This window comes from Triturus cristatus, chromosome 3_2 (genome assembly GCF_964204655.1).
Source record: "Triturus cristatus chromosome 3_2, aTriCri1.1, whole genome shotgun sequence".
NCBI classification, from domain to species: domain Eukaryota; kingdom Metazoa; phylum Chordata; class Amphibia; order Caudata; family Salamandridae; genus Triturus; species Triturus cristatus.
The window spans coordinates 699,814,320-699,837,533 of record NC_140584.1 but is presented as its reverse complement, the minus strand read 5'-3'; the positions used below and the strand labels follow the sequence as shown (position 1 = coordinate 699,837,533).

At 48.1% G+C, this 23,214-nt stretch overlaps 1 protein-coding gene across 2 annotated transcripts in view; it reads right to left on the bottom strand.

The window, feature by feature from the left end:
- Positions 1-23,214, bottom strand: part of DNAH7 (dynein axonemal heavy chain 7) — a 1,967,826-nt gene that overhangs the window by 1,333,551 nt on the left and 611,061 nt on the right. For both annotated transcript variants that reach the window (XM_085648764.1, XM_085648765.1), the window contains exon 25: positions 407-509. In XM_085648764.1, coding sequence (XP_085504890.1) covers positions 407-509 — 103 coding nt within the window. The remainder of the gene's footprint in view (positions 1-406; positions 510-23,214) is intronic.

The following is a 23,214-nucleotide window of genomic DNA, read 5'->3' as shown; positions in this document are numbered from 1 at the left end:
CTGAAGGAGGCTGTGATTAGATTGGGACATGCATGGGTCATTACAGCACAACCAGCTCTGAAGGCAGCCCCAAGCATGCAGCCTACACTACCAGGCACAATGGCCAGTCTGGTCTTGAGAGGCATATTAAGCCCCTCAGAGCAGGTAAACATTTACGAAGGTCATTGCGATACATACTGAAATGCGCATATCAGCAATATTGATATGAACAATATTATACAGAGCATATGGTACGTGCAGTAGGTGGATTGCAATGCAGGCCAGCAGTCCATACAGCGGCAGAGTTCAGGAGGAGGGTGAGTCAGAAGGAAAAGGGATCAGGAAAGCGGAGCTGGAGGAGAAGAGCAGAGAGTTAACATTAGATGATACAATGAAGGGTCGCAATGAAACAACAACACAAATGTACCTCTTTGGATAGTGAGAATTTGTTGTGCAACCACTGAAAGTACTTCCAGGTCAATTCTGTTAAACTCATCAAAGCATGCCCAGGCTCCACAGGAAAGCAACCCCTGGAATAGAAAGTTGTAAAACACAGATCCACTTATTACTAAGCCAAGTCGGTAGAAGTTTAAGCAACTGATGTAAAGTTATATTAAACAAAGCATATTCAACGTAAAATAAGGGCAGGTTTTTTACAACACTTTGAGAAATGTTTGAGGCACCCAAAGAAGTCCAGAACAACTTGTAAAATGGACATCTGCCATTTATGGATGGACGTATATGCACTACTTTTCTCAGATGCTTTGGGCCCTTGCCTCTACAAACTCCACACACCGTTTCAGTAGTGAGTCTGAGAGTTGAATGAACCATCAATGGCACAGCCAAACAGCTTGAATATTGAGTAGTGCATACCAACAGACAAAAAGCAAAGACACACATATGCAGACACACAGACGTGTATTACAAATATCAAAACCTTACAGTCATCTAAGCCCTCAGACCAATAGATGCACACACATATCCAAACACAAACCAATAGACCTACAGACACACAGGCCATAAAGGCATTCATGTACACAAGTCAACAAAAATACAGTCAACCATGAATACAAACCATCAGAGACTCCCATTAAAACAACACAAAACACATATATGCATTCACACAAACACAAACAAACATGCATGGGACCAGTCACACAAACTAACAGGCATACAGATGCATGTTCTCATAAACCTATGGGGCACAAAACATACACACAGTCACAAACACACACAGCAACAAACAGAGGTGGCACAAACAAAGAGACAGTAGAATTCACAGATGTGGGAGACATGATAAATGAGTGTATGGATTGATGCGTAATAAATTCTGGAGAGTTGCAGTCAGTGGGCATATGTATGAAGCCTTTTTCCCATTCGCTAACGGCCGATTCTCAGAATCGTCCCGTTTGCGAACGGGAAAAATAGTTTTGGGATGTATCATCCCAAAAGGCCCTTGCAAAATAGGGAATCGCAAAAATTGTGATTCCATATTCTGCGAATGCATTTAAGGAATCGATTCCTTAAATGCAATTCTGGAAGCACCCAAGTTGTGCGATTTTGATTTAAGAAATCGTAATTTGCGATTTCTTTGAAAAATGCAGTTTTTTGCATTTTTTAAAGTGCCTTTAGGGCATGTATGTGCGCCACATGTGCACACATTCTTATTTCAGGGGTGCAACAGGTTGTCCTTTTGACACCCTTGCACCCTTGAAATTTCATTCGCAATTTGCGAGTACCAATTGTTATTGCGATACCTCATACATTTCCTTTTGAAAGTCCTTAATAACGAATCGCTAAAATCCGCTATTAAGGTCTCGCAAAGCGGTTTCTGCATACATATGCCCCAGTATCTCTAGGCCACCAGCAAGGAATACCCCATGTGAAAAGGAGAAAGGAGTGGAATGATAACACCCATTGGCTTGGCTTTACTTTCGAGATGAAAGTCAACACCTATTTCATCTTTCTTTCTTCTTGAAGAAAATGTCTCTGATGGACGCTAACAAGGACACCATTGCACACAGACCAAAAGATATGCATGCACCCATACAAACAGACTAAAATATATATGTGCAAGCCTGCATTTAAAGTAAGCAGGCAAATGTACAGACAACTAGGCGCACAGAATAGCAAACAGATTAACAAACATTCGTAGACAATCCACATACAAAGTCTTCCAATGGCCACTGTCACAGACACCAGACATGTAACCACAGCCAACAGGCATCGACACACAGACAGGCAGTTGGACAGATGGAGTGAATCGTACAGATTACACACCTGCAGGAGGCCAGACAAACACACACAAACCCACTAACGAACACAAATGCACACAGACCAACATACATACAGCTATGCATGCTAATAAAAATTAGGATGTAGGTTGACTGGTATATGAGCCCTAGTCAAGCAGCAACCACAATCCTAATAAGGGTAAGAGGCAGGGAGACCCTAAAATAGCCTGTGCTTAACCTCTGATAGCTTGGTACAGAGCAGTCAGGCTTAACTTACAGTCAATGTGTAAAGTATTTATGCAACCCTTCAAACAGTACAACAGTGAAAACACCACACAAAAAGATTCCACACCAGGTTAGAAAAATAGACTTAATTTAATAAATAAATCAAGACCAAAACCAAAAAATACAATAGATAGAATTTGGATGTACATTTGTTAGACCCGGGATCCATGGTTGGCCGAGGTAGGTACCTTAGGCCTGCGTTTCCATGTCAGGGAAAGGAAGGATACCTTCTCAGATAGCCCCCGCTCACCACCTTGGTAGCTTGGCACGAGCAGCCAGGCTTATCTTCAAAGCAAATGTGTAAAGTATTTGCAACCACTCTCACAGCAACCCAATGATGACACTACAAATGGACTCCACTCAAGTTTCATAAAAACGAGTATAAATGTATATTAAAAGATATACAATAAGACCACACAATATAAATCCAACATATGAGTATTTGTAATATTCCTCCTAGACAGTTGTTAGGCAGGCCAGCCAGCCCTTTTAAGTTCTGGCAATATTAATGAGCACTTCTAAACATTCCACTGTGGTCCTAATACAATGTTATGCAGTTTGTAATGCTAGAATCAGGCACTTTGCAATGGAAAGGTAATGCAATGCGTAACGCAATAATCAGGCACTTTGCAATGTAAAAATAATGCAATGCGTATTGCAACAACCAGGTACTTCGTTATGCAGAAATAATGCAATGCGTAATACACTAATCAGGTAGTTCATAATGTAGGAACAATGCAATGCGTAATACGACAATCAGGTAGTTTGTTATGCAGTAATAAAGCCATGCATAATACACTAATCAGGTAGTTTGTCATGCAGGAATAATGTAATGCGTAATACACTAATCAAGTAGTTTGCTATGCAGAAATGATGCAATGTGTAATACGACAATAAGGTACTCTGCTATGCAGAAATAAGGTAATGCGTAATACACTCCATCACCGATCACGGTGCCTTAGGCGGTCTCTCCGCCACTCGTGCTGACTCGCAGTCAGCCTCTGTCAACAGTTGCCCCCAACACGGGTATGGTGTAACAAAAAGTGCAGCTCCGCACTCCGGTACTGCCACTACCTTGGCCAGTACGGGCCGCGATACGAGCCGAAGCAGAAGCTCGTGCTGCCGGGATGAGAGAGGCCGAGAGCGTCTCCCTCCGAGCCCGCATCCCGCCCCAGGCGTCGACACACGTTTTTAATTTTTTTTATTTTATTTAGTTCGTCTGATCAGCAGTATAATATACACATACAGAGACATTTTCATTTACAAAGGCGTACAACATAGCATTAGTAAGCTTTGGATTTACAGGAGTGACTCTTATCATTCAAGATGGGCATATCTGACATGGAACGTCTTACCACATCAGATTACAACAGTGCAAACTTTAGTATCTAAGGCTTACAGCACAGCAGGTATCGGTATATACTATTCTACATGACACTCAACGTAGAGACCTGGGTCTCCCCCGTCTTCACCTTAATTTCGAAAAGAGAGAAACATCCCCTACAAAGCATCATCTATTTATATTTTATCGACCTTGCACATATACTACCCCTCTACCGGTAGCTTCTGTAGGTATTGTTTCCGTGGCACCCAGAAATTGCGAGGTCTTGAGGAGAGCGGCAGTTCTTCTGCATACATATCCATGGTTTCTCTGCAATATGACGTCTGTGAGCCAGTCTTTGAATCTAAGTGGGCGTATAGTTCCCCATCTGATAGCTACTCGTCGTTTCGCCAGTAGCAGTGCCACAGCTAGAAACTTCCTTCTTTTTGTCAGATTTAATCGGTATATCCCCAGTAAGCAAACGAGAGGCACGTTTGGCACTTGTTCCGCTAGGATTTCGTTTCTATAATTTCATGCCAATATTTGTTTACCTGTGGACATGCCCATGCCAGGTGTAGAAGGTCCGCACTTAAGGCGTTGCATCTCTGACACCGGTCATGCGTTCTGAGGCCATATCTATGGAGTTGGGTTGGGGTGTAATAAAATTGGTGGTGGAATTTTAAATGTATTATCCGTAAGTTAGTTGGATGTCAGTAATTGTAGTTGCGTGCAGCTATACTCCCAATCCCGCTCCTCTATTTTGCCACCGAGCAGTGTTTCCCATCTAGCTAATGATCTATTTTTCACCTCACTTTGTTCCAATTGCGACTTCTTGTATAAGCAAGTAACTAACTTCTGGCGCGATGGTGCCACGAGTAGGGCCTGTAAGGCTTGTAATGTCGGTGGTTCCTCCAGGTAGGTGTTATATAATTCCCTGACCGCTGCTTGCAGTCGTAGGTAAGCAAATGTCTTCATTGGCGTGTTGTGTGTGCTTAGTGCCGGGTCATATCTTTGAATGAATGTGCCATGTGGGAAAACATCCTTCATAGTGGATAATTTCATATCTTCTAGCAAAATCATCATACCTTGCTCCTGTGTCACTGAGAGTTTCGGATGATTAGCAATTGGAAGCGCTGGGGCGTATATAGGCAGCTTATTGGCTCGTTGTGCTAATGTATGCCATGCATGTGAGGTGCACAAAGCGGTACAAAAGGGGGTGGTGATGGACGGAGCATCAGAACCAATCAAACACTCACACCCAGTCAACAGATCTGGGTTTGATCCATCACCGTTCTTTAGCCCACTCTGCCACCCCAGTTCAGACATGGCCATATGCAAATCAGTCTGACCCTGTGCCTCATGGGAACAGTCCAGCCCGAACTGCCAAGCCATGCCTTCCCTGGACCGGAAACAAGCTTCCTGGGGTGGCAGAGTGGGCTAAAGAACGGTGATGGATCAAACCCAGATCTGTTGACTGGGTGTGAGTGTTTGATTGGTTCTGATGCTCCGTCCATCACCACCCCCTTTTGTACCGCTTTTTTCGCCATAAGTTGGCAGGGTATGCTCAGACGTGAGTCCCTTGCTCACTTTGCCACTGGATTCAAGCAAGCCTGGCTGAAGACGGCTGAAATGCCAGAAACCGGTCCTAGGAAGCTTTTTTCCGGTCCAGGGAAGGCATGGCTTGGCAGTTCGGGCTGGACTGTTCCCATGAGGCACATGGTCAGACTGATTTGCATATGGCCATGCCTGAACTGGGGTGGCAGAGTGGGCTAAAGAACGGAGATGGATCAAACCCGGATCTGTTGACTGGGTGTGAGTGTTTGATTGGTTCTGATGCTCCGTCCATCACCACCCCCTTTTGTACCGCTTTGTTCGCCATAAGTTGGCAGGGTATGCTCAGACGTGAGTCCCTTGCTCACTTTGCCACTGAATTCAAGCAAGCCTGGCTGAAGACGGCTGAAATGCCAGAAACCGGTCCTAGGAAGCTTGTTTCCGGTCCAGGGAAGGCATGGCTTGGCAGTTCGGGCTGGACTGTTCCCATGAGGCACAGCGTCAGACTGATTTGCATATGGCCATGCCTGAACTGGGGTGGCAGAGTGGGCTAAAGAATGGTGATGGATCAAACCCGGATCTGTTGACTGGGTGTGAGTGTTTGATTGGTTCTGATGCTCCGTCCATCACCACCCCCTTTTGTACCGCTTTGTTCGCCACAAGTTGGCAGGGTATGCTCAGACGTGAGTCCCTTGCTCACTTTGCCACTGGATTCAAGCAAGCCTGGCTGAAGACGGCTGAAATGCCAGAAACCGGTCCTAGGAAGCTTGTTTCCGGTCCAGGGAAGGCATGGCTTGGCAGTTCGGGCTGGACTGTTCCCATGAGGCACAGCGTCAGACTGATTTGCATATGGCCATGTCTGAACTGGGGTGGCAGAGTGGGCTAAAGAACGGTGATGGATCAAACCCGGATCTGTTGACTGGGTGTGAGTGTTTGATTGGTTCTGATGCTCCGTCCATCACCACCCCCTTTTGTACCGCTTTGTTCGCCATAAGTTGGCAGGGTATGCTCAGACGTGAGTCCCTTGCTCAATTTGCCACTGAATTCAAGCAAGCCTGGCTGAAGACGGCTGAAATGCCAGAAACCGGTCCTAGGAAGCTTGTTTCCGGTCCAGTGAAGGCATGGCTTGGCAGTTCGGGCTGGACTGTTCCCATGAGGCACAGCGTCAGACTGATTTGCATATGGCCATGCCTGAACTGGGGTGGCAGAGTGGGCTAAAGAACGGTGATGGATCAAACCCGGATCTGTTGACTGGGTGTGAGTGTTTGATTGGTTCTGATGCTCTGTCCATCACCACCCCATTTTGTACCGCTATGCATGTGAGGTGCAGCATACAGGCTGTATTGTGTCTTTATGTGTGTATGACCTCTGGTTTGATACAAACGTCATCAGTGGAGCGGGATGTGCACTGTCTGTTTCCACTGCGACATGCGACATGTATGCATGTGGTTTAGTCCAATAGTGAGCGTGTTGCGCCTGCGCACAGTAAAAATATAGCTGTAGGTCTGGTGCTCCAAAACCCCCCAAATGATACGCCTTCGTCAGTATGGTCCAGCTAATCCTGGCCTGTTTCCCCGCCCATGTCAGCTTCTGCATCATGGACCGCAGCCCCGCGAAGTAAGCTTGTGTCAACCAGATTGGAATATTATTAAATAGGTATAGAAAACGGGGCAATACAATCATCTTTTGCAGCGCAATTCTATCTGCCAGCGTCAGGGGCATCCGTATCAATTTAGTTATTTGCTCATCCAGCCTAGTCATTGCCCTACCATAGTTTTCCCTAATGACCAGGTCGGGGTCTCTATGTATCCATACCCCTAAATATTTCACCGGGTCAGTTTGCCATTTCAAGGGATAATCTAGTTCCGGCTGAGTCGTGGCTGGCGTTAGTGGTATAACCACCGATTTGTCCCAATTTATTCTCAACCCGGCGTATTGCTCAAAACGGATATATTCTCTGATGAGATTGTTTAAATGTATATTAGGGTGTCGCAGAAATAACACCATGTCGTCGGCATATAAGGATATATTAACGGTGCGTAGGCTAAACTATAGGGCGGCTTCCCTGTGACACTGACGTGTCCTGCAGGCAAGAGGTTCCAGGATCAAAGTGAACAAGATCGGTGACAGCGGGCAGCCCTATCTCGTCCCTCTTTTCACTTCAAAAGGGTCAGATATTTGTCCGTTCATTTTTATCCTAGCTGTGGGGGCGTGATATAAAATCTCTATCCATCTGATAAACCGTTCCGGGAACCCCATCCTACGTAGTACTGTAAACATAAATGGCCATTCCACTGAATCAAAAGCCTTTGCAGCGTCCAACAGTGCTGCCAGCAATTCTGGATCCAAGTGATGGTACAAGGCAAAGATAGTGCGTATATTTTGGGTTGTGGACCTAGTGGGTACAAATCCCGATTGATCAGGCAGTACCAGCACCTCCTGTAGGAGCTGTATTCGAGTTGCTATAACTTTGGCCAGAATCTTTGCGTCTATGTTTATCAGCGACAGGGGACGGTAGGATTCGCCTCTTGACGTATCTTTATCTGGTTTGGGGATCGTCACTAAGAGTGCTTCCTTCAGAGATATGGGGAGTGTACCTTCCTCATATGCTTCCTCAGACATTTCTGCTAAATGTGGCATTAATAGATCTTTGTACGTTTTATAACACTCCGCGGGGAGGCCGACCAGCCCTGGAGCTTTGCCATTCGGTAACGAGTTTATTGCATCCGTGAATTCATCTTCGGTAATGTGGTGGCTAAGGAACTTGCAGTGTGCATCTGAGAGCCATACAAGAGCTACGTCCTGAAGATAGTGATTGATTTCTTCTACTGTAGTGCATGTCTGTTGGTTATAAAGCTGTGAGTAGTATCATACAGCATTTGATCTGTGTCATCTCTAATCTGTGTTATGTACGACGCCGTGTATGAGGGTCTTATCTTACCCGATAATGCTCTTCCCGGTCTACCGCCCTCTCCGTAGCTTCGCACTGTATATCGTACACCACATGCATGTATATCGTTGTGATTTGTATTTTATCTCGTCCGTAGCGTATTTTTGGTACTCGTCCATTTTTTCCCTAATTTGGGACAGCAGTGCTGGATTATGGGTGTGTGTGTGTTCCTCTTCCAGCGTATTTATGTCCTTTTCTATTATATGGAGCTGCTGTTGGATATCCTTTAGGATCCCAGCTTGCTTGTTAATGCAATGACCTCGATTCGTCACCTTAAAAGCTTCCCACAGTGTCCCCGCACCCTTCACTGATCCAACATTGAACTCTAAATAGGCAACTATTGCCTGTCGCAGCTCGTGTGAAAAACTTGATCCAATAGTGCACTCCATGTGAAATGCCTGGGTATATGTGTGGGGATGTCCATCATTAGACTAACCGGGGAGTGGTCTGACAATGTCTTAGGCAGATGTTCCACCTCACGTGTCCATGTACATGCCTCTGCCGTAAGCAACCAGTAGTCTATTCTGGACCATGTGTTGTGTGTCGTAGATGTGCATGTGCCCTCCCTACAATCCTTGTGTCTTAGCCTCCACACATCTGCCATTCCCCATGTGGCCATACCTTCCCATAGCACTTTGGCTGCTTGTTTGCCATATTTTCATTACCTGTCGATCTGTCTAGTGCTGGGTCTAGACAGGTATTGAAGTCCCCCCCCCCCCCATATTATTGGCGCGCTTGGAAATTCTCTGAGTTTGGCCCATATCTCCGCATAGAACCCAGGATCGTCTGTATTTGGGCCCTAGGAAGTGATGATTGTTAGTACTGTGCCTCCGAAGTTACCCTGCACCATAACATATCGGCCTTGGTCATCATTCAGCGCTTTGAGTAGTTGGAAAGGGGTGCTCCGTCTAATTAACAGTAGTACCCCTCTTGCATACGTGGAGTACGACGATGCCATGCGATACATAGCCCATCTGGTGCCCACCCTCATTTCGGTCGTTGAGATAAGGTGTGTTTCTTGAAGACATGCTACATCAACACCATGCCTGTCAAAATATGCAAGTACTTTGCGTATTTTCTGTGGGTTTTGCAAACCCCTTACATTCCAGGTCAGCAGCTTCAATTTTCGAGCCTGTGTTCTAGTATCTGCCATGCGTAAATACCCTTGACTGAAAGTAGCGTGTTCTGCGTATGTCATATGCGTATGTCTTTTGGTACATAAAGCTCCTCTTGTTGCCGACCAGACATTTTCCTACGTCCCCCTTCCCCACCCCCTCCCACTCCGCCCTGTCCCCAACTGCGGAGCCAGTCTCAATCTGATTTACCATGAAAAAACCTGCAACACCGAAAAAGAAATGAAGGAAAAGAAAAAAAGAACCCCTACCATGAACTAGTGTGGTATACACGTGAGGGCGGTGGCTGCCAGCCCATTTCCTGTGGCCTGTCCCCACATGGGCAACGCCCAGAAAAAAAACATACACATCTAAGCTAAGAATAATGTGTTACATTAGAAAAAAGGGTGTGTTCAGTAAGCCCCGAATATTGGAATAATGTCTTTGGAAGAGAGTGGATTTCAAGCATATATAAAATCATTACACAATACAACATATTACTGATTTGTTTATAGTTCAATGGTGGTCAACTTATCTGCGTCACATGCTCGTTCTTCCAAAGTGCGTCCCGCTGCAGCTAGTTCACCCAATATGTCAGTTAACTATAAAACCAGTGTCCAATTGTCCACCATCCACCGACCTGCAATAGTATTTAGTAAATCTCACTATCCTGTTCCATCTCAAGCGCTACATGTCCATCTTGCGAGGTGGTTTCGGCTGTTAACCGCTGCTGTGTCAGACTACTCGACGTCCGAAGTTGTAGGTTGCTCCTCTATCTCTCCTCTTGGGGATCTTCGTCTTGGCCATGTGTGGTTTTTCTGTTGCAAAAATGTTTGCGCTTCTTTTGGGTCAGTATATATTTTTGTCCTCCCTTCATCTGTGATCTTAAGCCGTGCCAGGTACAGCATCGCATATGGAGTATTGAGATCTCTCAATTTCTGTTTCACCTACCCGAACTTCTTCCGCGCTTCTTGCACTGCGACCGTGAAATCAGGGTATAGTGATATGTCCATGCCCTCGAGAGTCAGCTTTCCCAGCTCCCTTGCCTTTCGCAGCGCTGCGTCGCGATCCCTGTAGTTCAATATCCGTGCTATGATTGGTCTAGGTGGTGAACCGATTGGCGGCTTTGGCGCCAAGGATCAGTGCGCATGTTCTACGATAAAGATCTCAGAGAAAGTGTCCCGCCCCATCATTGTAATGAGCAATTTTTCCACGTATCGTTCCATGGGTCCTGTGTTTGTCGTCTCCGATATACCCGTCAGGCGGATATTATTTCTGCGGGATCTCGCTTCCAAATCTTCTGCCTTTGCTGATACCTCCGCCATTTGCTTATCCAGTCTCGACTGCTTCATCTCCATCTGCACCTGGGCGTCTTCAGCTTCGGATATTCTACGCTCGGCCACATCTAATCGTTCAGTATACTTGTCCAGGCGCTCCGACATTCTGTCGACTCGATACGTTAGAGAGTCAATTTTCCCATCGATATTGGAGGGTGCAGCTTGTATAGTGGTAAACATGGCTTGTACGTCGACATTTGTGACTCCGCTGGAGGCCCCCGCTTCTGCCTGCTGTTGTCGCTTAGCCTCCGGTCCACTTGCCGTCTGTTTTTTAGTGTTCTTGAACGTTATTTTTGGCTGAGTCCTGTCTGTTTTACCCATGGTCCCAGTGGTCACACTGGCCCTCACCCTCGCTGTCTCGGGAGTTGACAATGACTGGTGTGGGTATGTGTTGCTTTGCTCATATGTAATTTAGGGCCTGATGTCCCTCTCACACAGGGCGCCTGCTGGTGTTGTTCCAGCCACGTGGTCTAGCGGCCTCCACTCTATTCCGCGCCTCCAGGAGTGATCGCCTATCCACCACTGACGCACTGTCACTTCTTTCTGACCTTGTTCTGGCATCTGAGGGGGTTCACTATAGTTTGCATACTTTGGGGTTCCGTAGAATATACTCGCTGGGGTGCCATGGCTATTAGCACTTGTTTATGGGGTCTCAGGCCCTCCTCTCAGGCAGCTCAATTTGGGGCAATGGCAATATAGTTTTTGAGTGCGCAATGCACGAGGCTGCGCCGGGCTCTCCTTATGTTGAAAAATGTAGTTTCACCTTGTGTTTGTCCCTGTTATTTATTTATTTATGTATTTTTCCCTTTTTTTTTCCTTTTAGTATTATTGTCCCCCATAATCTATTCTGCAGCTGGCAGCCTCCTTTTTCCCCCTTGCATCCTATGTCCATTCAGGCTCAGTTTTCAGCTGTTAGCATCCCTGCCTCCGCTATCCACAAGGTGCCACGGCTGATTTCGACCCCAGCGCTACCAGCGCTGTGTGGAATGGGCAGTGCTGCTCCCTCGATGCAGCTTCAAGAGGCTGCTGTCGCGTCTATCCATCTCAGAAAGCTGGCCTCAGGTTTATATAGTGTGCAGAAGCAGGCGGTCACATAACTGGAGCCAGCGTAGCAAAGCCGGTCCCCGCAAAGCCCGCCTCAGGTCCGTCCAGACTACACGCATAGGCAGTCACTTCACAGAAGCAAGTGGCCCTCGTCCGCAGCAGGCCCAGGCAGTTCCCAGCGTCTCTCCCCCACGGCGCAGGGCACGCCTTGCCAATTGTTACTGCACCTTTCCAGGCACCTCTAACGCGCACACCGAATGTCGGTTTCTCTACTCATCGTGGGGCTCACCTTTCCGACCGTGCCACAGCTTTCCAGGGCTTCCGACTCACCGGGGAGGGTACGCTGTCAGGGCAGTCATACGTGCTCTACGTCCCAGCCCTCACCTCAACTTCAGTCCGCGACTTCAGTTTCGCTTTCAGACGGCTGGGCCTGGGCGTCCCGGCCCGCGATTCCAGCAGCTAAGGTGTTCTGTTTTACCGATTCCTGCCCACAACAGGTGCTCGATTGCTTGCTGTAAACAGGCTCACCGTTCCGTGTTAAGCCAGCTTAGATGTGTAGGATCTTGGAAGGATTTTTACGGGCGTTAGCGAGGAGCTCGCCTAATATGCGGCCATCTCGTTGCTTGGCTAGCTCCGCCCCCCAACACACGTTACCTGGGGGTGCGACCTCACTCTCCTCTCCTCTTCCGGCGGCTTGAGCCTCCGATGCAATCTTTGTGAATTCCGGGCAAGGGGACTCGGGCCCTCCCTCGACGAGGTTGGCTCGAGGTCCCGCACTCGGCAATGGGTGAGATCTCAGGCTGCCACAGGGCACACGCACACAGCGTCGCTGAGACTCACTTGAACTCCGGGTGCACGATAACAAGGCAATCCTCACAAAGTTCTCAGGCTGCACAAAGAACACGCACACAGCGTCGCTGAGACTCACTTGGACTCCGGGTGTGCACGTTAACAAGGCAATCCTCACGAAGGTCTCAGGCTGCACAAGGTACACGCACACAGCGTTGCTGAGACTCACTTGCACTTTGATGCAAACGATCACAGGACGATCCTTACGAAGGGCTCAGGCTGCAAAAAGCACACGCACACAGTGTCGCTGAGACTCGCTTGGACTCCAGGTGCCCACGATCACAGGGCACACCTTACAAGGGTCTCAGTCGGAAAAAAGCACACGCATACAGCGTCGCTGAGACTCTCGTGGAAACTTTTGTGTTCCTGAGTTTCCGCAACAGGGAGCCAGCTCACCTCGGGCCTTTGGGGATAAGTTACTTCAGGACACAGCACAGCAAAGTCCTCTCAAGCAGGGGGACACAGCACACAGCAAAGTCCATTTAGCCTTTCCTTGGTTAAAACAGCAAACTGCAGGTCAGCCCCAGAACACACAGCAAGGGTCAGTCCTTTCCTTCAGTCTCTTCAGTTGTTTCTACCTTGGCAAAGGTTCCTCTTGACCACGAAGTACCTCCAGTCTTGTTCAATCTTGATCAAGCCATTCTCAAAGATCAGGGGCTTCAGCTCTCATAGTTATACCCCTAAATGGCTTTGAAGTCTTTGTGTTCAGGGGGGCACTGACTCCTGTTCAAACCAGTTCTGGGTGCCTCCCTGCCAGTGACACCTTCTTCCTTTGATTAGTGGGGGTCTGGATTCTCAATCACTCAGCAGGAGATGGGACCATTGTTTTATGGCAGCAACCAGGCCTCTTCACCTCTAAGGGCTACTCCTCCCCCTACACTCCAGATGCAGGTCAGCCTTTTGCTGTCTCACCTCCTCCCCTGGGTCAAGACATTCCCCAGATCCTATCACTTTCAAATCCAGACAGTCAACCCACAACCAGGCAGAGACACACAGAAATGTTAGAGCACAAAACCCAGCCACTTCTAAAAGAGTGGCTTCTAAACACACAATGCAAAAACCACCTTCATAAAAAGATGTGTTATTACATTGTGCATTCAGGCACACTAAACTTCACCTCTCCATCTTAAACCTTTGGGAAGATAGGCTGGAAAACATATTACACAGCCTCCGCAATCTATCCAATGGGCAAAATGGCCTTTCCACAGTGAAAAACGAAATGGAGATTATTTCACTGTCAGGACATGTTACGCACCTTAGTACATTTCCTACCTTTCACATGCACTGCACCGTGCGTTGGGGGTACCTTGGACCTACCATAATGGTGTCTGATGTGCATAGAAAGGGAAGGGTAAGGTCTGGCAAGTGGGTGCACTTGTCAGAACAACATGGCAGTGTAACAAACTGCGAGCAGCACTGTAATGGCAGGCCCTCTTTAAGGCTACTGGTGTGGGTGGCATAATTAGTGCTGCAGGTCCACTAGTACCAGCCCTGGCATACATAGTGCACTTTACTAGGGACGTTACTAGTAAGGCAAACATACCAATCATGGACAACCAATTACCTTTATACTTTATACAGGGAGCACTTGCACTTTGACACTGATCAGCAGTGGCAAAGTGCCCAAAGCATCTAAGTCAGTCAAAAACAGAGGAGGTAGAGGCAAAATGTCAGGGGTAATCAAGCCAAGAAATGCCAGGTCTAACACGTGTCCCCACCCAGCCAAAAAGTAGGGGGAACTACCCACCATCATGGGAGTTCTCATCACTAAGGCGGAAAAATCTGGTCAGACCGTCAGCATTGGCGTGTTCTGTTCCGGGGCGGTGTTCCACCGTTAAGTCCATTCCCTGTAGGGAGATGGACCACCTCAACAGTTTTGGGTTCTTACCCCTCCTCTGCATCAACCATCTGAGAGGCCTGTGGTCGGTCTGAACCAGAAAGTGAGTCCCAAACAAGTAAGGCCTCAACTTCTTCAGTGCCCAGACCGCAGGAGCGAGCAAGGCTTCACTGGCACCATCACCCACACTTTTTGCCCAGGATGAAACTCGACCAGAGTGGCATTCTGGCAGTACCACCACTTAATTTCTTCCTGGCTGGCTTCCAGATTCACCTGAGCGAGTTGCCTGAAATGCCTAGTTTGGTTCCTGAAGGCCAGCATGTAGCTATATACATCCTGAGAGGGTTTACTAGGAGCCTTCTCCCAGCCCTTCTTCACCAAACTCAAGGGTCCTCTTACAGGATGCCCATACAGGAGCTCAAACGGACTGAACCCTAAGGACTTCTGTGGCACCTCTCTGTAAGCAAACAGCAGGCATGGTAAGAGGAGGTCCCACTTACACCTCATGGGTTCCTCAAACCCATAATCATGCCCTTCTGGGTCCAGTTAAATCTCTCAATCAGATCATTACCCTGTGGTTGGTAAGACGTGGTGAACTTGTAGGTTACACTGCACTTCTTCCACAGAGATTTCATATACCTAGATATGAAATGAGTACCCCTGTCAGACACCACCTCTCTGGGAAACCCCATGCGGGAGAAAATCCCCATCAGTGCACGGCCCACAATGGGGGCTATCACCGTCCGGAGAGGGATGGCTTCTGGGTACCGGGTGGCATGGTCCACCAAGACCAGGATGAACCTTTGCCCATGGCGGTCTTGGGATCCAGAGGCCCCACAATGTCAATGCCCACCTTCTCAAAGGGGGTGCTGACTACAGGGAAAGGTTGGAGGGGAGCCTTGTGCTTCCTTCCATTCTTACCTCTTGCCTGGCAAGTCTGACAGGTCCTGCAGTGAGTATCAGAACTCTTGCGCATTTAAGGCCAATAAAAGTGGGTGACAAGCCTCTCAAAGTTCTTGTCCTGCCCCAAATGTCCTGCTAAAGGTACATCATGAGCCAACCCCAGTAGGAAGGTTCTGAAGCGCTGGGGTTCCACCAGCGCACGGGCTGACCTAGGCTCAGCAACATTAGGCTCACTATATAGGAGATCATTCTCCCAGTAAATCAAGTGTGATCCAGACTGGTTACCTGCTGCCACAAATCTACAAGAGAAGGGCACTTCTTCTGCTCCTCACAGAATTCCTCCCTGGAGGGCCCTCCTTCCTACTGCCATTTGGTCAGCTCAGGTAGGTCCCCCAGTTCATCCACTTGCTCCACCTTAGGATCCAGAGCATCCCCCTCAAAGAATGCCTCCTCCTGGACTGTGGGAACTGTGGGGCCGGTTTCCCGCACCCCCTGCCTCTTCTCTTTAAGGCAAGCACCTGGGCCACTGTTTCAGGCTCCAGGTCCCCTTGAACACCTTTACTGGCTGCCATAGACAGCGTGGTCACACACACCCACTCAGACAGACCCAACATCTCCAAATGCGCCTGGCGCTCCACGTCCTTCCTGGGGGAACTCTCCTGGTCATTTATTAGCAGACAGTCAACAGGTATGGACGGACTTACAATGACCTTCAAGGAACCTGCGACCCCCCTCCCCCCCACTCAAAGGGAACCAGCGCCACCTTGCAGAGGCGCATTTAGTTTTCTGCTGCAACTACAGGGTGAAGCACATCGGGAATTATCTGCTCTTCAGACACCCACTGACACCTGACAGATGTCAAATTGGCTCCGGTGTCCCTGAGCCTCCAACCTCCTTCCATTGATGGTCACCCACTGCCTGTGTTTCTTAGTATTCTCAGGCGTAGAGATTTCCTGGACAATCTCTTGATCTTCTAATGAGACCAGGGTCATAACTGCTTGCTCCTCCCCATTCCAGGGACACAATTCCTCCCCCAATGCTACACTCACCAATCCTGGTGTTGGAGCACCAGTGGGTGCAGATGACTTCTTGGGGCATTTAGGGGAAATATGACCCACTTCTTTACAGAAGCAACAAGTAGGAGGACTTCGATTGTCCCGCTTGCCCTTATGGGGCCCGGACCTCTTAGCCTTGGGGGACTGGGACCCTTTGACCTGGGAACTACTTTGGGGTCCTTTAGTGAACCCCTTGTAGTTACCTTTGTCCTCCCCCACCCTGCGGGGGACCCTGTACACTTTTGGTAGTGGTACCTCCAATCCCCTTGTGGACCCGGGTACAGGTCCAGCGGTCCGCCTCTTCAGCAAGCTTACTGTAATCAGTCAGCTTACCGTCCAAAAGATGCTGGCACAGCTCTGGAACACCCAGACTACTCAACTGGCCCCAACTAATTAAATCGCATAAGCTCTTAAAATCAGTTGTCTTGCTGCCCTTCATCCAACCATCCAGTGCACACGTGTACGCATTCACACACTCAAACCAAGTACTGGAGTCCCGTTTCTTGAAGTTCCTGAATTTCTGCCTGTACTGTTCAGGAGTGAGCCCATACCTGAGACATAAAGCCTCCTTCATTTTGCGATAGGTCAGGGTTCCCGCCCTCTCTAAAGGGGGTAAAAAATCTCTCCTAGAAGCCTCAAAGTGTTTCCATTGGCCCGCCCCCCAAGGCTTCTCAGGCACCTCATTCATCCTCAGTGCGATCTCATATGCAGTAAACCAACCATATATATCATCACCCCTCTGGTAATCTCGCATTAAGTCTTTGGGAATGTACACCTTCCCCACTGGCACTGGTTGTGTGCTGCCACCATTTGAACTGGACTCTGCCTGTTTAACCTTAATGTCCAGTTCCCTCATGCTTAACTCATGAGCTAAGAGAATCTTGACAGCATTCCTGCTCTCCTCTGCTCGCTTTTCACTTTCAATGATCAGCTTCTTCTCTTCTGCTAGAGTTTTAAGTTTTAAAACCTCCAACTCATGCTCTCTGACCCTTTGGTTTTCCTCCAGCTCCTCTGGTGAAAAACTCCTCCCTGAATGGCTACTACCAGCCCCTGAGGTTGGACCCTCCACTGGCAAATCCTGTGGATCAAATCCATTCCCTGAGTCATCCTCATCCACCTCAACATCACCCACCTCCTGAGCACCTTTGGCTTCCCACCAGGCCCTCAAGGCCATTTGCAGCTCCTCCTTCTTGGCACTACTTTTCATGGGACATCCCAAAGCTCTGCAGAATTGCCTCAATTGATCTACTTTGCAGGTAAGCAATCCCTCAATGTCGAACTCCAATTCTGTAGACTCACTGGCTACTTGACTCCTCTGAGACATGATGTGTGGCTTAAAGGTCGCTCAAAAATAGAACCAACAAATCAAGAACACAATATATGGTTGCATCGTGGTCTGCGCTAAACTTGTGATGTACACCAATCATGTTGAGTGAATTTGCAAATACACGTTCAAATCCCGACTGCTGACCACCAAAGGTTAGACCCGGGATCCCTGGTTGGCTGAGGTAGGTACCTTAGGCCAAATAGGGACCCGCGTTTCCACGTCAGGGAAAGGGAGGACACCTTCTCAGATAGCCCCCGCTCACCCCCTTGGTAGCTTGGCGCGAGCAGCCAGGCTTATCTTCAAGCTAAATGTGTAAAGTATTTGCAACCACGCTCACAGCAACCCAATGATGACACCACAAATGGACTCCACACAAGTTTCATAAAAACGAGTATAAATTTTATATAAAAAGATATACAATAAGACCACACAATATAAATCCAACATATGACTATTTGTAATATTCCTCCTGGCCGGTTATTAGGCCAGCCAGTCCTTGTAAGTTCTGGCGATATTAATAAGCACTTCTAAACATTCGACTGTAGTCCTAATACAATGTATGCAGTTCGTAATGCTAGAATCAGGCACTTTGAAATGGAAAAGTAATGCAATGCGTAACGCAAAAATCAGGCACTGTGCAATGTAAAAATAATGCAATGCGTAACGCAACAATAAGGCACTTTGCAATGTAAAAATAATGCAATGCATAACGCAACAACCAGGTACCTAGTTAGCAGAAATAATGCAATGCGTAATACACTAATCAGGTTGTTTGTTATGCAGGAATAATGCAATGCATAATACCCTAATCAGGTAGTTCGTTATACAGAAACAGTGCAATGCGTCATACGACAGTCTGGTAGTTCGTTATGCAGAAATAATGCCATGCGTAATACACTAATCAGGGAGTTCATTATGCAGGAATAATGCAATGCGTAATACACTAACCAGGTAGTTCGTTATGCAGAAATGATGCAATGTGTAATACGACAATCAGGTACTCTGTTATGCAGAAACAAGGTAATGCGTAATACACTCCAGCACCCATCACGGTGCCTTAGGCGGTCTCTTCGCCACTCGTGCTGACTCGCAGCCAGCTTCTGTCAACAGTTGCCCCCAACACGGGTATGGTGTAACAAAAAGTGCAGCTCCGCACTCCGGCCTCGGTACTGCCACTACCTTGGCCAGTATGGGCCGCGATACGAGCCGAAGCAGAGGCTTGCGCTGCCAGAATGAGAGAGGTCAGGAGCATCTCCCTCCTAGCCCGCACCCCGCCCCAGGCGTCGACACACGTTACCTGGGGGGTGCGACCTCACTCTCCTCTCCTCTTCCAGCGACTTGGGCCTCTGATGCAATCTTTGTGAATTCCGGGCAAGGGGACTCCGGCCCTCCCTCGACGAGGCTGGCTCGAGGTCCCGCTCCGGCAACGGCAGGCTCGGGCCGGCAGCTCAGCTCCTCCGGGTCTGCCGGGCCGCGACTGCTACGAAGATCTCAGGCTGCCACAGGGCACATGCACACCGCGTCGCTGAAACTCACTTGAGCTCCGGGTGCACGGTCACAGGGCACCCATCACAAAGGTCTCAGGCTGCACGAAGCACATGCACACAGCATCGCTGAGACTCACTTGAACTCCGGTGCCCGATAACAAGGCAATCCTCACGAAGGTCTCAGGCTGCACAAAGCACACGCACACAGCGTCGCTGAGACTCACTTGGACTACGATGCACACGATCACAGGACGATCCTCACGAAGGGCTCAGGCTGCAAAAAGCACACGCACACAGTGTCGCTGAGTGTCGCTGAGACTCGCTTGGACTCCAGGTGCCCACGATCACAGGGCACTCCTTTCGAGGGTCTCAGGCTGCAAAAAGCAAACGCACACAGCGTCGTTGAGACTCTCTTGGAAACTTTTGTGTTCCTGAGTTTCCGCAACAGGAAGCCAGCTCACCTTGGGCCCTTGGGGATAAGTTACTTCAGGACACAGCACAGCAAAGTCCTTTCAAGCAGAAGGACACAGCAAAGTCCCTTTAGCCTTTCCTTGATTAAAACAGCACCCTGCAGGCCAGCCCGAGAACACACAGCAAGGGTCAGTCCTTTCAGTCTCTTCAGTTGTTTCTTCCTTGGCAAAGGTTCCTCTTGACCACAAAGTAGCTACAGTCTTGTTCAATCTTGATCAAGCCATTCTCCAAACTTCAGGGGCTTCAGCTCTCATAGTTATACCCCTAAATGGCTTTGAAGTCATTGTGTTCAGGGAGGCACTGACCACTGTTCAAACCAGTTCTGGGTGCCTCCCTGCCAGTGACACCTTCTTCCTTTGATTAGTGGGGGTCTGGATTCTCAATCACTCAGCAGGAGATGGGCCAATTGTTTTATAGCAGCAACCCAGGCCTCTTCACCTCTAGGGGCTCCTCCTCCCCCTACACTTCAGATGCAGGCCAGCCTGTGGCTGTCTCACCTCCCACCCGGGTCAAGACATTCCCCAGATCCTATTACTTTCAAATCCAGACAGTTAATCCACAACCAGGCAGAGACACAGAGAAATGTTAGAGCACAAAAACCCAGCCACTTCTAAAAGAGTGGCTTCTAAACACACAATGCAAAAACTACCTTCATAAAAAGATGTGCTATTACATTGTGAGTTCAGGCACACTAACCTTCACCTCTCCATCTTAAGCCTTTGGTAAGATAGGCTGGAAAACATATTACACAGCCTCCCCATTCTATCCTATGGGCAAGATGGCCCTTCCACAATGAAAAACGAAACGGAGATTATTTCACTGTTAGGACATGGTACACACGTTAGTACATGTCCTACCTTTCACATGCAATGTACCCTGCCCATGGGGTACCTTGTACCTACCATAAGGGTGTCTGATGTGCATAGAAAGGGAAGGGTAAGGTCTGGCAAGTTGGTGCACTTGTCAGAACAACATGGCATTTTAAAAAACTGTGCGCAGGCACTGTAATGGCATGCCTGAGTTCCCTCTTTAAGGCTACTGGTGTGGGTGGCAAAATTAGTGCTGCAGGCCCATTAGTAGCATTTGCATTACCAGCCCTGGCACACATAGTGCACTTTACTAGGGACTTTATAGTAAGGCAAACATACCAATCATGGACAACCAATTACCATTATACTTTATACAGGGAGTACTTGCACTTTGACACTGATCAGCAGTGGCAAATTGCCCAAAGCATCTAAGTCAGTCCAAAACAGAGGAGGTAGAGGCAAAACGTCACGGGTAAACACGCCAAGAAATGCCAGGTCTAACAACATTTTTAAAGAAAAGTCTGTAAAATAGCACCTAGAAGGAATGAGCGCTTACTTGGGATATTTGGCCACGCCGGATCTGTACAAAGTCAAATGTTCAGGCCCACCACGATGGAGAGCGAGCCAGATACAGGGACCCAGTGAGGCCCGCTGAACAAATGTATCTTGATCATGGCTGCATCGACGTCAAAGATACGAGGGTGCAGCCAAAGCGATGCGTTGGTGTTGAGCCATGCAGTGGCAGCGATGCGCCGGTCCTGATCCGCGCAGCAGCGACTATGCATCAACTCCAATGAGTGAAGAGCTGCAATGCGAGTTTTCGGCATAGTCGTCAAGGATGCCATAAATGGGGACCTGAAGACGATTCCGAAGGCGATGCATCACGGCTGATTCATGCAGCATTGATGATGTGCGGGTTCTGATCCACGCAACAGAAGCGATGCACCAATTCTGATCCACACAACAGGAGCAATGTGCTGATTCTGGTCCGAACAACAGGGGCGATGAGCCAGTTCTGATCCACACAACAGCAGCGATGTGCAGGTTCGACAGAGGATACGTGTTTTAATTTTCAAGCAAGAACCTCAGGCCCAATTCCAAGGGTCCAGGACTGGGTTGGCACCACTTGGCAGGGCAGACTCACTGATGGCAGAGTCCAGGTGCAGAAGAAGATAGGTTGAAATTCTTTTATGTCCCTAAGACTTCTGATCAGGAGGCCAGCCAGCAAGCCCTTGAAATCACTCTGGGTTCAAGTGATGCAGTTCCAGGTATTCTCACACAGGCAGGGAAGCAGCAGGGTAGCACAGGAAGGCAGGAATCCAGAAAAGCAGCAGTCCAGCAGAGTGGCAGTCCTTCAGCATTGCAGCAGTCCTTCCGGGCAGAGTCATCACAGGACCAAAAGTGGTGGTGTCTGAGGTCCTGCACTTATACTCAGTTGTGCATTTGATGTGGGGGAATCTTCAAAGAGATGTCTCTGGAGCACACAGAGGTCCTCCCTTCCTGCCCTGGCTCTAGACTCACTACAGGGGGATATGCAACCCTTTGTGTGGTGACAGGATACAGCCTAATCAAGTGTACGTGATGCTGGGTCTAGCTCCTCTCGCCGATCCTACCAGGATGGTCCATCAAGTCACACATAAGAGCCCATTGTGTGTGACTGTCTAGAGTAAACATACAAAGAACAGCTGTCACCCCCCCAAGACATGTATCAGAGACAGGCAGCGTGTACCAGATGGCTAAAATAGGAAAATGCCCACTTTCCAGAAGTGCCATTTTCTAAATTGCAATTTAAAATCCGACTTCACCCTACGTTGTGATTTTATATTGTAATTCCAGAGACACCAAACTTAAAAAGTCCATCTCTTCACACTTGGAAATTACACTTGTGAAATGTAATATAGTAATCCCAACGTTATCCTATGGGACAGATACCAGAACAGGTAAAACTTAAAAGTACATGTCCTGCCTGTTAAATACATTGCATGCTGCTCTCTTGGTTGTCCAGGGCCTACCTTGAGGGGTGACTTACATGTATAAAAAGTGAAGGTTTTGACATGGCAAGAAGTTTATCTTGTCAGGTCTAAATTGCAGTGTAACTGTACACAGATCTAGATTCACTTCTTCTCCTGCAATAGTTTTTATTCCTTTTTTGTTGGAGCTCACTCTAGGCTTGATGGGCTCATTCAGCTCTCCTGGGGCATTCTACACACTGTGGTATGAGCCCTCATTACTCTTTTCTCCGGTGTGAAAACATTCAAACTCCCACTTGAATGCCAAGACTTCTTTTGATGATCACTTCAGCCATCTGTTGTGCATGTGATTTGGAGCTAATATAATAAACCCATGAAATTCAACCATAGCAACAGTGTGTTCTGGTAGCTTTTTGAGAACATCTCCTGTAACTGCTTTGCATTTGGTTTCATAGCGGTTATGTTTGATGCCTTTATGAGGTTAGTTTCAAGGTCACATGCCTCAGCTGGGTTTAGTGTTCAAATGGTGTTTTTGTTACACAGGGACATGGTGTCAACTGGTAGACATTTGAGGCCCAACTTTGAGACCTGTATATGCTGGTACAGTAGAAAGTGATAACCAAGGGCCTTCTAGGTTCTAGAATGACTGGAAAGATGCAACAATATGACTGACACTATGCTATGACTTCACAA